We start from the raw sequence: 16,180 nt of genomic DNA, 5'->3' as shown, positions 1-16,180 counted from the left end.
TTCTACTACTCAGCCCACTTCTCCTACTACTCAACACAATTCTCCTACTACTCAACACACTTCTTCTACTACTCAGCCCACTTCTTCTACTACTCAGCCCACTTCTTCTACTACTCAACACACTTATTCTACTACGCAGCACACTTCTTCTACTACTCAACACACCTCTACTACTCAGCACACTTTTTCTACTACTTAACACACTTCTACTACTCAGCACACTTCTTCTACAACTCAGCACACTTCTACTACTAAACACACTTCTTCTACTACTTAGCACATTTCTACTACTCAGCACACTTCTTCTACTACTCAACACACTTCTTCTACTACTCAGCCCACTTCTCCTACTACTCAACACAATTCTCCTACTACTCAACACAATTCTCCTACTACTCAACACACTTCTTCTACTACTCAACACACTTATTCTACTACTCAGCCCACTTCTTCTACTACTCAACACACTTATTCTACTACTCAGCACACTTCTTCTACTACTCAACACACCTCTACTACTCAGCACACTTTTTCTACTACTTAACACACTTCTACTACTCAGCACACTTCTACAACTCAGCACACTTCTACTACTAAACACACTTCTTCTACTACTCAGCACACTTCTACTACTCAGCACACTTCTTCTACTACTCAACATACTTCTTCTACTACTCAGCACACTTTTTCTACTACTGAACACACTTCTTCTACTACTCAGCCCACTTCTCCTACTACTCAACACACTTCTCCTACTACTCAACACACTTCTTCTACTACTCAGCCCACTTCTTCTACTACTCAACACACTTCTTCTACTACTCAGCACACTTCTTCTACTACTCAGCACACTTCTTCTACTACTCAACACACCTCTACTACTCAGCACACGTTTTCTACTACTTAACACAGTTCTACTACTCAACACACTTCTACTACTCAACACACTTCTTCTACTACTCAACACACTTCTTCTACTACTCAGCACACTTCTACTACTCAGCACACTTCTTCTACTACTCATCACTCTTCTTCTACTACTCAACACACTTCTTCTACTACTCAACACACTTCTTCTACTACTCAACACACTTCTTCTACTACTCAGCACACTTCTACTACTCAGCACACTTCTTCTACTACTCAACACACTTCTTCTACTACTCAGCCCACTTCTTCTACTACTCAACACACTTCTTCTACTACTCAGCACACTTCTTCTACTACTCAACACACCTCTACTACTCAGCACACTTTTTCTACTACTTAACACAGTTCTACTACTCAACACACTTCTTCTACTACTCAACACACTTCTTCTACTACTCAACACACTTCTTCTACTACTCAGCACACTTCTACTACTCAGCACACTTCTTCTACTACTCATCACTCTTCTTCTACTACTCAGCACACTTCTTCTACTACTCAACACACTTCTTCTACTACTCAACACACTTCTTCTACTACTCAGCACACTTCTTCTACTACTCAACACACTTCTTCTACTACTCAGTACACTTCTACTACTCAGCACACTTCTACTACTCAGCACACTTCTACTACTCAGCACACTTCTTCTACTACTCAACACACTTCTTCTACTACTCAGCCCACTTCTCCTACTACTCAACACACTTCTCCTACTACTCAACACACTTCTTCTACTACTCAGCCCACTTCTTCTACTACTCAACACACTTATTCTACTACTCAGCCCACTTCTTCTACTACTCAACACACGTATTCTACTACTCAGCACACTTCTTCTACTACTCAACACACCTCTAGTACTCAGCACACTTTTTCTACTACTTAACACACTTCTACTACTAAACACACTTCTTCTACTACTCAGCACACGTCTACTACTTAACACACTTCTTCTACAACTCAGCACACTTCTACTACTAAACACACTTCTTCTACTACTCAGCACACGTCTACTACTTAACACACTTCTACTACTCAGCACACTTCTTCTACAACTCAGCACACTTCTACTATTTAACACACTTCTACTTCTCAGCCCACTTCTTCTACTATTCAGCACACGTCTACTACTTAGCACACTTCTTCTACTACTCAACACACCTCTACTACTACTCAGCACACTTCTTCTAGTACTCAGCACACTTCTTCTACTACTCAGCACACCTCTACTACTACTCAGCACACTTCTTCTAGTACTCAGCACACTTCTTCTACTACTCAGCACAATTCTTCTACTACTCAGCACACTTCTACTACTCAACACACTTCTTCTACTACTCAGTACACTTCTACTACTCAGCACACTTCTACTACTCAGCACACTTCTACTACTCAGCACACTTCTTCTACTATTCAACACACTTCTTCTACTACTCAACACACTTCTTCTACTACTCAGCCCACTTCTCCTACTACTCAACACACTTCTCCTACTACTCAACACACTTCCTCTACTACTCAGCCCATTTCTTCTACTACTCAACACACTTCTTCTACTACTCAACACACTTCTTCTACTACTCAGCACACTTCTTCTACTACTCAACACACTTCTTCTACTACTCAACACACTTCTTCTACTACTCAGCACACTTCTACTACTCATCACACTTCTTCTACTACTCATCACTCTTCTTCTACTACTCAGCACACTTCTTCTACTACTCAACACACTTCTTCTACTACTCAACACACTTCTTCTACTACTCAACACACTTCTTCTACTACTCAGCACACTTCTCCTACTACTCAACACACTTCTTCTACTACTCAGTACACTTCTACTACTCAGCACACTTCTACTACTCAGCACACTTTTACTACTCAGCACACTTCTTCTACTACTCAACACACTTCTTCTACTACTCAGCCCACTTCTCCTACTACTCAACACAATTCTCCTACTACTCAACACACTTCTTCTACTACTCAGCCCACTTCTTCTACTACTCAGCCCACTTCTTCTACTACTCAACACACTTATTCTACTACTCAGCACACTTCTTCTACTACTCAACACACCTCTACTACTCAGCACACTTTTTCTACTACTTAACACACTTCTACTACTCAGCACACTTCTTCTACAACTCAGCACACTTCTACTACTAAACACACTTCTTCTACTACTTAGCACATTTCTACTACTCAGCACACTTCTTCTACTACTCAACACACTTCTTCTACTACTCAGCCCACTTCTCCTACTACTCAACACAATTCTCCTACTACTCAACACAATTCTCCTACTACTCAACACACTTCTTCTACTACTCAACACACTTATTCTACTACTCAGCCCACTTCTTCTACTACTCAACACACTTATTCTACTACTCAGCACACTTCTTCTACTACTCAACACACCTCTACTACTCAGCACACTTTTTCTACTACTTAACACACTTCTACTACTCAGCACACTTCTACAACTCAGCACACTTCTACTACTAAACACACTTCTTCTACTACTCAGCACACTTCTACTACTCAGCACACTTCTTCTACTACTCAACATACTTCTTCTACTACTCAGCACACTTTTTCTACTACTGAACACACTTCTTCTACTACTCAGCCCACTTCTCCTACTACTCAACACACTTCTCCTACTACTCAACACACTTCTTCTACTACTCAGCCCACTTCTTCTACTACTCAACACACTTCTACTACTCAGCACACTTCTTCTACTACTCAGCACACTTCTTCTACTACTCAACACACCTCTACTACTCAGCACACGTTTTCTACTACTTAACACAGTTCTACTACTCAACACACTTCTACTACTCAACACACTTCTTCTACTACTCAACACACTTCTTCTACTACTCAGCACACTTCTACTACTCAGCACACTTCTTCTACTACTCATCACTCTTCTTCTACTACTCAACACACTTCTTCTACTACTCAACACACTTCTTCTACTACTCAACACACTTCTTCTACTACTCAACACACTTCTTCTACTACTCAGCCCACTTCTTCTACTACTCAACACACTTCTTCTACTACGCAGTACACTTCTACTACTCAGCACACTTCTACTACTCAGCACACTTCTACTACTCAGCACACTTCTTCTACTACTCAGCCCACTTCTCCTACTACTCAACACACTTCTCCTACTACTCAACACACTTCTTCTACTACTCAGCCCACTTCTTCTACTACTCAGCACAGTTATTCTACTACTCAGCCCACTTCTTCTACTACTCAACACACGTATTCTACTACTCAGCACACTTCTTCTACTACTCAACACACCTCTAGTACTCAGCACACTTTGTCTACTACTTAACACACTTCTACTACTCAGCACACTTCTTCTACAACTCAGCACACTTCTACTACTCAGCACACGTCTACTACTTAACACACTTCTACTACTCAGCACACTTCTTCTACAACTCAGCACACTTCTTCTACTACTCAACAAACTTCTTCTACTACTCAACACACTCCTTCTACTACTCAACACACTTCTACTACTCAACACACTTCTACTACTACTCAACAAACTTCTTCTACTACTCAACACACTCCTTCTACTACTCAACACACTTCTACTACTCAACACACCTCTTCTACTACTCAACACACTCCTTCTACTACTCAACACACTCCTTCTACTACTCAACACACCACTTCTACTACTCAACACACTCCTTCTACTACTCAACACACTTCTACTACTCAACAAACTTCTACTACTCAACACACTCCTTCTACTACTCTGCACACTTCTACTACTCAACAAACTTCTTCTACTACTCAACACACTCCTTCTACTACTCAACACACTTCTACTACTCCACAGTCTTCTCAAGTCTTCCCGGGACAAAATAATAATTTATCTATTCACTGTAATCTGTCATAGGTCATTACAGCATTGTAAACCTCCATGTGTCCTAATGATTTTACCCTAACATCTTTCCATTCCCTTTACATTTTGTACTAGATATTGTGCCTGAAATGGTATTGAGACTTTACATATTGGTTTAGAGAATTCGGCATAGAGCCCGCATGCACTGAGTGTACAAAACATTAGGAAAACCTGCTCTTTCCATGACATAGACTGATCAGGTGAATCCGGGTGAAAGCTATGATCCTTTTGATGTCACCTGTTAAATCTCAATCAGTGTAGATGAAGTGGAGGAGACAGGTTAAGAAAGATTTTTAAGCCTTGCGACAATTGAGACATGTCTTGTTTATGACAGAAGATTTAAGTGCCTTTGAGCGGGGTATGGTAGTAGGTTCAAGGCGCTCCGGTTTGAATGTGTCAAGAATTGCAACGCTGCTGGGTTTTTCACATTCAACTGTTTCCCGTGTGTATCAAGAATGCTCCACCACCCTAAGGACATCCAGCCAACTTGGCACAACTGTGGGAAGCATTGGATTTAACATGGGCTAGCATCCCTGTGGAACACCTTTGACACATTGTAGACTCCATGCCCTGATGAATTGAGGCTTCTTCTGAGGGCAAAAGGGGGTGCAACTCAATATTAGGAAGGTGTTCCTAATGTTGTACACTCAGTGTAGCTAGAAAGGAGTGATGAATATGCTTTTGAAGCTGTGCTGCAGTGGGTTCACAGGGCCAAGCACAGGTACTTCAGAGCAAGACTCAAAGGGCCTTTAATCTGAGAGGAGGCAGCAAAGGCAGTGAGAACAGAGAGGTGTGCTTCCCAAATGCCACCCTTTTTACTATGTAGTGCACTTCTTTTGACCAGGGCCCACAGAGCTCTGGTCAAAAGTAGTGCACTATATAGGGAATAGGGCAACATGTTGTGACTCGCAGAGAGGATTCATGGGGCACTCATCTTTCATCCTCTCTCTGCAGCTGCCAAATGTAACACCCACACCATGGTCCATGTCTGACTGCTAGACAGAAATGAAAGTGACACTTCCCTCTGCTGGCCGATGTTGGTAACTGCAGCCCTTATCAGATCTAATGGTCAATTCAGCACATTTGATTTCAACAATAATAATAATAATAATACAAGTACCTAATATTTTTTGGTTTCATAAATATTGGTATTTGTCCATTTCTGTTGCATATACCTTTTCCATCAAGTTAGATACAATTGACTGGTTTTGGATACAGTAAAAATAGCAAGGATATTCCCTCACAGCCAGATGCTTTTAGCACTGCACAAGGTATTAGTTATGTGGAAAGACATTGCTAAGACTTTGCTATGGCAGGTTTGCATGAATCCGACCCTATGACCCTATGAATGATTCCCTCTGCTGGGGGGGTACCCATACTGTACAAGTATACAAAGAGATTTATGAAAGAGATTTAAAGGAATTGAGTGAGAGGATGCACTTACAGGAAAACAATGAAATGAACACCTATAGGTTAATAATACAGGTGAATTAGACTAAAGTAAGATGTAGGGAATCCTTTCATGAAACTGTATTGTTGTTATTGTCACTGTGAATACACAAAGACTACAGAAAACAAATGCATGTATGGTGCACGTAGGGAAATACATTTTTTTTTGTTTTAATCCCAGACATGATCAACACTTACATATCACAGACAATCATCTATCCATGAGTTATAGGTCCCCTAAATAACAATGACTCGCCATTGATTTGTTGGAGTGGACTAGAAGATGGGGTGAGAATCAATGCTTTTCAATACTATATATAGATGTCTAAGAACACTTCTATAAAGTAGCTACTTGCAGGAATCCATTTGACCATTCCTGTCATATTATGATGCTGGATACTATACTGTACTGTGCATTGCATGCTGGGTAGCAGGCCCTATGCAGGTTTGGTAGTGGTAGTAGTGTCAGAGCTGGCATGTGGTACAATACATTGGGCTGTGCAGGCCCAGGCCCACCAGACCCATGCCTGTTTTTTGCATTGTCAGCCACCTCTGTGTATAAAACACTGTGTTATTTCAGCCATCCCTGGCACCAACCTGGTCTCAGAGCATTTCGTAATATCATGTATGTAAATCTGAGACTCTCCATTTAATGTGATATGTTACGTTTCGTATGGTATGTATTAATTTGTGGACGTCCATCATCCATTTCGTATGATGTGTTATGAATTACAATTCGTATTAGATGTTACAAATGTGCAAAATGTAGAATATGTTACAAATTTGCTAAATGTATAATATGTTACGAATTCTAGCAAGGTGGCTAACATTAGCTAGGCTATGGGTTAGGGTTAAGGGTTAAGGTTAGGTTTAAGTTTGGGAGTTAGGTTAAAGGGATAAAGTTAGGGTTAGGATTAGGGGAAGGGTTAGCTATCCATGAGGAGATTTGAACTTGCAACCTTCGGGTTGCTAGATGTTCATGTTATACGCCTATCTGTACACCCCGACCACGCACGCTACTTTCATTTTTGCCATAGCCCTTTCCTGCAGTCAAATGACCTAGTTGCCTCAGGGGTGGAATGTTATGAATATTTTTCATAATTAATAAACAGACAAAGATCCTGTGTTTCTATGTTTCTATGTCAAACATTATTATTATTATTTCAGTCTTCTGTGGTGTATATAAAGTGTAATATTGTAACTCAAACTGAAAATGTAATACATTTCAACTCTATATGTGACATGGTACAGGTATCTTCTTTTTTTAAGCCCATAACCATGTGTGTGAGGTGGATACTTTTGTTTCAAAGTAGATTTGTTTAAGACTACCAAGAAACACTCTGTGTGACCCAGATTTCGCCCACTGCAGTAAATTAAGTAACCATCTGTATTATGTAACCATACCAAACGTAACATATCATATTAATTTTAGTGTTCCAGATTTACATTTACTATGTTACGTCTAGCCTATGAAACCAGGCTGCTGGCACAGGCTCATCAGGCTGCCACCTCAGCACAATACCCCCCACTCACATTGCTGTGGATCCTTATTGGCAAATCCCCCTGAATCATCACTGGGGTTTACTGACCCATTGTTCAGACTTTTTAGCCCACATGCCCATTGACCACCACCTGCACCCACCTTTTACCCCACCCCAAACAGACTCCCCAGCTCCCCCCTGCCTCCCAATCCAAATAATCTCTGTATTGATGTTAGGAATCATCGGGTGGCTTCATGACAAAATACAAAAGAGTGATACGGTATTATTGTTGTATCTCTTCCTGAATGTTCCTCGTAAGAGGCGGCTGGTGGGCAAACAGCGGCAGGGTCGAATTTCAATTGGTCGCGTGTGGTCACACGAGGGCACGTCAGGACACAAATACTGTACACAAGATTCAGTTGACCTCATATGACCGAGGGATGTCACCATGACTACACACTTACTGTACTACACAGTCTGGTTGCTCTCAAAAACATCTCACCAAATACCAGCCTGGTCTCATAGACTAGACGTAAGATAGTGAATGTAAATCCAGGACACTCAAATTATAATGATATGTTAAGTTTGGTATGGTTACTTAAGACAGATGGTTAGTTAAGGCAAAAACAAAAGTAGAGTGGTTGGATCGGCGTATAACTCGCATTGCAACTACATTGGAACCCTAACCTTAATACTTTTAGCTAACCCTTCCCCCAACCCTAACCTGGGGCGGCAGGTAGCCTAGTGGTTAGAGCGTTGGACTAGTAACCAAAAGGTTGCAGCTCATTTGGTATGCCAATTGACGGTCTTGATGCACTCCTTCAAGTCTATACAATGCAGCTTACCACATTCATGTGGTGTTTGAAATTACAATTCATGCTGGATTTGTATGTGTTGAGATTCTATTGAGTAGATACGATGGGACAGGCAATGTGTACCCTAAAGGCTTGCTGGCACTCTCTTTTACTGTGGGAACTTACCTCAAGCGCTCTGATGATGTCACACAATGGTGAAAATGTAGCACAATTAAAGATAATGTCATAGTTTCCAGAAACTACACATTTTACAGTGTGCTGTCAAATCTATCTATATGGACCGGTACCATTGATGGCACTACAGAGCCCCACATGCAATCAAGACATATCAAGAGAAAAGGAAGTAGAGTGGAAAAGAAAGGAAGTAAAAAGTCAGATGCCTTCTGATTGGCTGTTGAGCATAACAATGTCTTTATTTGATCACCCTGTTGCAGGAAATTAAAAACTTGTAGTGTATTTGAGTTTTAAAAAGGCTTCTGAAGTTTGTAATTTCCACTTGATTTTTCCCTTACAAAATGTCCATTAATTATAATCCACATAATAATTTATATTTCCTGTTGCTGCAGTAATATTTTCCTGCTGTAGCAACCTGACTCAAATTAAAATCCTACATCTGTATGACATGGATGGTCTAAAAGTCCTGGACGCGGCGGAGGGAGCCCACGTTGGCCTGCATGCCCCCCCACTCGGTGTGGCGTCTGTACTCGCCCCTTTCCAGCAGGTGCTGGTGCCCCCTGTAGTTGGGGTGCTCGTAGAAGACCCAGGCGCCGTCCAGCACGTTGGCAGAGTGCACCTCGCGGTGTCGGAAACGCTCAGACAAGTTGGGGCTGTCCTCACTGAACTCAATCATCTGACCGGCAAAGTCGGGGCGCTCGTACACGCGGATCCTGTGCATGCCAGTGGTCTACAACACAGTGGAGCACAGTTCCAAACTTCATCTGAACAATATCCCTAGGGATCAATCAGCTGTGTCATTATACCTGGGATATCAGTGTCCTCATACGGGACACCAACATCAGGTTTCAACAGATCAAAAGACCAATGTTAGAATGGAAATGGATGCACTATAATAATTACATTTGGTCCTGTGTGTGTGTGTGTGTGGTTTGCATGCGTGCATGGATGCGTGCTTGCGTGTGTGTATGTTCGTGTGTGTGCATGCATGTCTGTGTAGATCCATGAATGAGTAATCAGCATGTACCACTACCACGCACAAATCACCTCAGTGGCTTGACTTACATGTCTGATAATCCGGCAGGACCTGATAGTGTCGTTGTAGCCCATCCAGCGCTGGTAGTCGGGGTACTCTCCCCTGGTCAGGATGTACTGAGAGCCCATGTAGTTGGGTTTCTCGTAGACCACCCAGGCACCACTCTCCACCCTGATGGAGTTGCAGCGGCTGAAATGAGAGCTCAGTTCGGGGCAGTCGCTGCTGCACTCATAGTGGAGGCCCTGGAAGTTCCGGTCCTCATAGAAGAAGATCTGCACAAAGGATTGTTGTCTTTTAAAAATGGTTACTTAAAAAAAAAGAGGGAGGAACACACACACACACACACACACACACACACACACACACACACACACACACACACACACACACACACACACACACACAGCCACCTACAGTACCTTCCCCTGCATGCGGTCCATGTTTGGATTATTCTTTTTAATACTATTCTACACACAATCAAAAATATCCCTCTAGACATATACGGTAATGTAAGGACACTGCCCTGGGGGAGTTTTATATATGTATGACATGGAAATGCATGGCCAGTGGAATCATTGTCATTCAAATGTGCACCACTATTAACTAGGGCACAACAGCTGATGCTGTGTTTGTTTTAAAACACCGCGGCTTCATGCCAAGTTTAATGATCTGTTGTATAGATGCTGACCTTTTGATCCTACAGAGCCTGATTCCAGAATCTTTTTAATTTATCCAATAAAATTGTTGCCAGCGGTGAGCAGCAGTTACTAGAACATAGCTATTAGTCTGAATACACTGTAGTCTCTGATAGTTCCAGTTTGCTGTCTGTAACACTTTACCTAAAGCCAGCTGCTATAATGCCTTATGATGTAGTTATAATGCATTGTAAGACTTGAATTAAGAAGGAAAGAAATTCCTCAAATTAACTTTTGACAAGGCAAACCTGTTAATTGAAATGCATTCCAGGTGACTACCTCATGAAGCTGGTTGAGAGTATGCCAAGAGTGTGCAAAGCTGTCATCAAGACAAAGGGTGGCTACTTTGAAGAATCTCAAATCTCAAATATATTTTTATTTCTTTAACACTTTTTTGCTTTCTATATGTTTCCATATGTGTTATTTCATCATTTTGATGTCTTCACAATTATTCTACAATGTAGAAAATAGTACAAATTAAGAAAAACCCTGAAATGAGTACGTGTGTCCAATCTTTTGACTGGGACTATACAGTTGAAGTCGGAAGTTTACATACACTTAGGTTGGAGTCATTATAACTTGTTTTTCAACCACTCCACAAATTTCTTGTTAACAAACTATAGTTTTGGCAAGTCGGTTAGGACATCTACTTTGTGCATGGCACAAGTAATATTTGCACCAATTGCTTACAGACAGATTATTTCACTTATAATTCACTGTATCACAATTCCAGTGGGTCAGAAGTTTACTAAGTTGACTGTGCCTTTAAACAGCTTGGAAAATTCCAGAAAATGATGTCATGGCTTTAGAAGCATTTGATAGGCTAATTGACATAATTTCTGTCAATTGGAGGTGTACCTGTGGATGTATTTCAAGGCCTACCTTCAAACTCATTGCCTCTTTGATTGAAATCATGGGAAAATCAAAAGAAATCAGCCAAGACCTCAGCAAATACATTGTAGACCTCCACAAGTCTGGTTCATCATTGGGAGCAATTTCCAAACGCCTGAAGGTACCACATTCATCTGTACAAACAATAATACGCTAGAATAAACACCATGGGACCACACAGCCGTCATACCGCTCAGGAAGGAGACGCGTTCTGTCTCCTAGAGATGAACGTACTTTGGTGCGAAAAGTGCAAATCAATCCCAGAACAACAGCAAAGGACATTGTGATGATGCTGGAGGAAACGGGTACAAAAGTATCTATATCCACAGTAAAACGAGTCCTATATCGACATAACCTGAAAGGCCGCTCAGCAAGGAAGAAGCCACTGCTCCAAAACCGCCATAAAAAAGTCAGACTACGGTTTGCAACTGCACATGAGGACAAAGATTGTACTTTTTGGAGAAATGTCCTCTGGTTTGATGAAACAAAAATAGAACTGTTTGGCCATAATGACCATCGTTATGTTTGGAGGACAAAGGGGGAGGCTTGCAAGCCGAAGAACACCATCCCAACCGTGAAGCACGGGGGTGGCAGCATCATGTTGCGTGGGTGCTTTGCTGCAGGAGGGACTGGTGCACTTCACAAAATAGATGGCATCATGAGGGAGGAAAATGATGTGGATATATTGAATCAACATCTCAAGACATCAGTCAGGAAGTTAAAGCTTAAATTTGTGGAGTGGTTGAAAAACGAGTTTTAATGACTCCAACCTAAGTGTATGTAAACATCTGACTTCAACTGTATATATATATATATATATATATATATATATATATATATATATATATACTGCTCAAAAAAATAAGGGCTTAAACTCCTAGATCTAAAAAGAAATAATCTTATTAAATACTTTTTTCTTTACATAGTTGAATGTGCTGACAACAAAATCACGCAAAAATAATCAATGGAAATCCAATTTATCAACCCATGGAGGTCTGGATTTGGAGTCACACTCAAAATTAAAGTGGAAAACCACACTACAGGCTGATCCAACTTTGATGTAATGTCCTTAAAACAAGTCAAAATGAGGCTCAGTAGTGTGTGTGGCCTCCACGTGCCTGTATGACCTCCCTACAATGCCTGGGCATGCTCCTGATGAGGTGGCGGATGGTCTCCTGAGGGATCTCCTCCCAGAGCTCAATTTCGAGTCTTATAGCAAGGGGTCTGAATACTTATGTAAAAAGGTACATTTGCAAAAATGTCAACCAAAAAAAACTGTTTTCGCTTTGTCAATATGGGGTATTGTGTGTAGATTGAAAATAAATAAAATAAATATAATACATTTTAGAATAAGGCTGTAACATAACAGAATGTGTCAAGGGGTCTGAATACTTTCCGAAGGCACTGTATTTACATATTCTTTCTGTAGTGGTTGTGCATCTACAGACCCATGATCCTGGAACAGGGACCTAGCTCAGCTGTAATGCTTGGTAACCTCTGACCATTGTTTTGGTTAAAACTTAGAAAAATGTCTTTAACCCTTCTGGATGACAACCAATAGTTCTAATGCATTTTAAGTAGCCTGTACATGTTGTTTCTCTGCATGAGTTTTGGAGCTGATAATAGCTGTTATTTTGACAGGATCGTTATATGAAGACACACGGATATCATAATGAGCTTATGTGTCACGTCCTGACCAGTAAAGGGGTTATTTGTTATTATAGTTTGGTCAGGACGTGGCAGGGGGTATTTGTTTAGAGTGTTTCGAGGTTTGTTGGGCTATGTGTTTAGGTAGAGGGGTGTTTGTTTAGAGTGTTCCGGGGTTTTTGGTTATGTTCTATGTTAGTATATTTCTATGTTCTGGTCTAGTCTTTTTAGTTCTATGTTTAGGGTTATAGGATGGACCTTCAATTGGAGGCAGCTGTTCCTTGTTGCCTCTGATTGAAGGTCCTATATAGAGGGGTGTTTTTGTAATGGGTTTTGTGGGAAGTTGTTTTTGCACTGCTGTGTCAGCCTGCGATACTGTTCGTTCGTTCGTTCGTTCATTTTCTTGTTTAGTTTTTGTAAGTGTTCTAATAAAAGTTAATATGAGCACTCAACCCGCTGCGCCTTGGTCCACTATATACGACGACCGTTACAGAACTTCCCACCACCAACAGACCAAGCAGCGGGGTAAGGAGCTAGAAAGGAGTTATTGTGAGTCGTGGACTTGGGAGGAGATTTTAGCCGGAGAGGGACCATGGAGGAAGGCTGGAGAGGACCGGGACTGTTATATTGGAACACGACTGGCATGGAAGCCTGAGAGGCAGCCCCGATAATTTTTTTTGGGGGGCACACGGGTAGTTTGGCTGGGCCAGGGTTAAGCCCCAAGCCAACTCCCCGTGCTTACCGGAGGCAGCATGTTACTGGTCAGGCCCTGTGCTATGGGGTGATGCGCACGGCGTCGAGGCCGAGCATTCACAGGCCGGTGTGCGCGGTGCCAGCGTCCCGCATTTGCCAGGGGGAAGCGTGCATCCAGCCAGTAAGGGTGGTGCCAGTACTGCGCTCGAGACCACCAGTGCGCCTTCACGGCCCAGTGTATCCTGTTCCCGCTCCTCGCACTAGCCCTGAGGTGAGTGTATCCAGTCTGGCGTCTCCAAAGCCAGCACCACGCACCAGGCCTTCAGTGCGTCAGCCCAGTCCAGGATGTCCTGCTCCCGCTCCTCGCACTAGCCTTGGGGTGCGTGTCTCCAGTCTGGTACCTCCACTACCAGCACCACGCACCAGGCCTCCAGTGCGTCAGCCCAGTCCAACTCATCCTGTTCCCGCTCCTCGCACTAGCCTTGGGGTGCGTGTCTCCAGTCTGGTACCTCCACTACCAGAACCACGCACCAGGCCTCCAGTGCGTCAGCCCAGTCCAACTCATCCTGTTCCTGCTCCTCGCACTAGCCCTGAGGTGCGTGTTTCCAGTCTGGCACCTCCAAAGCCAGCACCACGCACCAGGCCTCCAGTGCATCAGCCCAGTTCAGCACGTCCTGTTCCCGCTCCTCGCACTAGCCTTGGGGTGCGTGTCTCCAGTCTGGTACCTCCAGTACCAGCCCCACGCACCAGGCCTCCAGTGCGTCAGCCCAGTCCAGCTCGTCCTACTCCTGCTCCTCGCACTAGCCCTGAGGTGCGTCTTTCCAGTCTGGCACTTTCAAAGCCAGCACCACGCACCAGGCTTTCAGTGCGCAGTCCTCGTCCAGAGTGTCCTGCAACAGTGCCCCTTCCAGAGTGTCCGGCAACAGTTCCCCGTCCAGAGTGTCTGGCAACAGTGCCCCGTCCAGAGTGTCCGACGACAGTGCCTCGTCCAGAGAGTCCAGCGACAGTGCCCCATTTAGAGCTTCCGGCGACAGTGCCCTGTAGAGAGATGGCCCACAGTCCGGAACCGAGTGAGACGGCCCACAGTCCGGAACCGAGAGAGACGGCCCACAGTCCGGAACTGAGTGAGACGGCCTACAGTCCGAAGCCGAGTGAGATGGCCTACAGTCCGGAGCCGAGTGAGATGGCCTACAGTCCGGAGCCGAGTGAGACGGCCTACAGTCCGGAACCGAGAGAGACGGCCTACAGTCCGGAGCTCCCAGAGATGCCCTACAGTCCGGAATCGGCGCAGCGAGAGTCGCCCTACAGTCCGGAATCGGCGCAGCGAGAGTCGCCCTACAGTCCGGAATCGGCGCAGCGAGAGTCGCCCTACAGTCCGGAATCGGCACAGCGAGAGTCGCCCTACAGTCCGGAATCGGCGCAGCCAGCGACGCGCTTCAGCCCAAGGTCTACAGCGACGCGCTTCAGCCCGAGGTCTACAGCGACGCGCTTCAGCCGGAGGTATTCAGCGGGGCTGGACAGGTTAGGTGGGGGACTAAGGCCAGAGCCTGAGCCACCTCCACAGTAGGAGGATTGGGGAGGGGGGGGGGAGTGTAGCACGGGAACCATCGGTGACGGTAGCCACCCTCCCTTCCCTCCCTTTAGTTGGGGGGTTTATTTTTGTGTTTATTTTTTGTGTGAGGTGCATCCGGGGTCTGCACCTTTGGGGGGGTACTGTCACGTCCTGACCAGTAAAGGGGTTATTTGTTATTATAGTTTGGTCAGGACGTGGCAGCGGGTATTTGTTTAGAGTGTTTCGGGGTTTGTTGGGCTATGTGTTTAGGTAGAGGGGTGTTTGTTTAGAGTGTTCGGGGTTTTTGGTTATGTTCTATGTTAGTATATTTCTATGTTCTGGTCTAGTCTTTTTAGTTCTATGTTTAGGGTTATTGGATGGACTTTCAATTGGAGGCAGCTGTTCCTCGTTGCCTCTGATTGAAGGTCCTATATAGAGGGGTGTTTTTGTAATGGGTTTTGTGGGAAGTTGTTTTTGCACTGCTGTGTTAGCCTGCAATACTGTTCGTTCGTTCGTTTTCTTGTTTTGTTTTTGTAAGTGTTCTAATTAAAGTTAATATGAGCACTCAACCCGCTGCGCCTTGGTCCACTATATACGACGACCGTTACATTATGACACATCCTACTATGCATTCTACCTGCATCACAATGCATTGCACCTATCGCCGTAAAGTAAAGTGTTACCTCATGCAGCCCAGGTTTTGAAATGGGACTACAACTGTCACGAAAATCTATGGTCAGGACCAAAATAAAGGAATGAGATTCAGCCCATATCGATCACTCAAGCCTGAATATTGTACTCATATTGCAAAGAAGTTTTTTAGATTTTCAACACAACTTTATTTGTACTTCTTACACACAAT

The 16,180-nt window shown here is 43.5% G+C and overlaps 1 protein-coding gene across 1 annotated transcript; it reads right to left on the bottom strand.

Moving 5' to 3' along the window:
* Nucleotides 1-9,017: 9,017 nt before the first annotated feature.
* On the bottom strand, nt 9,018-10,484 carry LOC106595629 (gamma-crystallin S-1). Its single transcript, XM_014186995.2, has 3 exons — nt 10,260-10,484; nt 9,870-10,112; nt 9,018-9,534 (listed from the first exon to the last, which is right to left on the bottom strand). The coding sequence occupies exons 1-3, from the start codon at nt 10,278-10,280 to the stop codon at nt 9,262-9,264; spliced, it is 537 nt and encodes a 178-aa protein (XP_014042470.1). The 5' UTR covers nt 10,281-10,484; the 3' UTR covers nt 9,018-9,261.
* Between the last annotated feature and the right edge of the window lie 5,696 nt (nt 10,485-16,180).

Source organism: Salmo salar, chromosome ssa17, assembly GCF_905237065.1.
Source record: "Salmo salar chromosome ssa17, Ssal_v3.1, whole genome shotgun sequence".
In the NCBI taxonomy this organism is placed as follows: Eukaryota; Metazoa; Chordata; class Actinopteri; order Salmoniformes; family Salmonidae; genus Salmo; species Salmo salar.
Note: the sequence above shows the minus strand (reverse complement) of the source record. Positions and strands in the feature narration are given on the sequence as shown.

Excerpts from the sequence above, each read along its gene's own strand:
- LOC106595629 (XM_014186995.2), bottom strand. The coding sequence starts at position 10,280 with ATGGACCGCATGCAGGGGAAG. Across the intron at positions 10,113-10,259 it reads TGGACCGCATGCAGGGGAAG|ATCTTCTTCTATGAGGACCG; the intron begins GTACTGTAGGTG and ends TCCTTTGTGCAG. Across the intron at positions 9,535-9,869 it reads CCTGCCGGATTATCAGACAT|ACCACTGGCATGCACAGGAT; the intron begins GTAAGTCAAGCC and ends ACTGTGTTGTAG.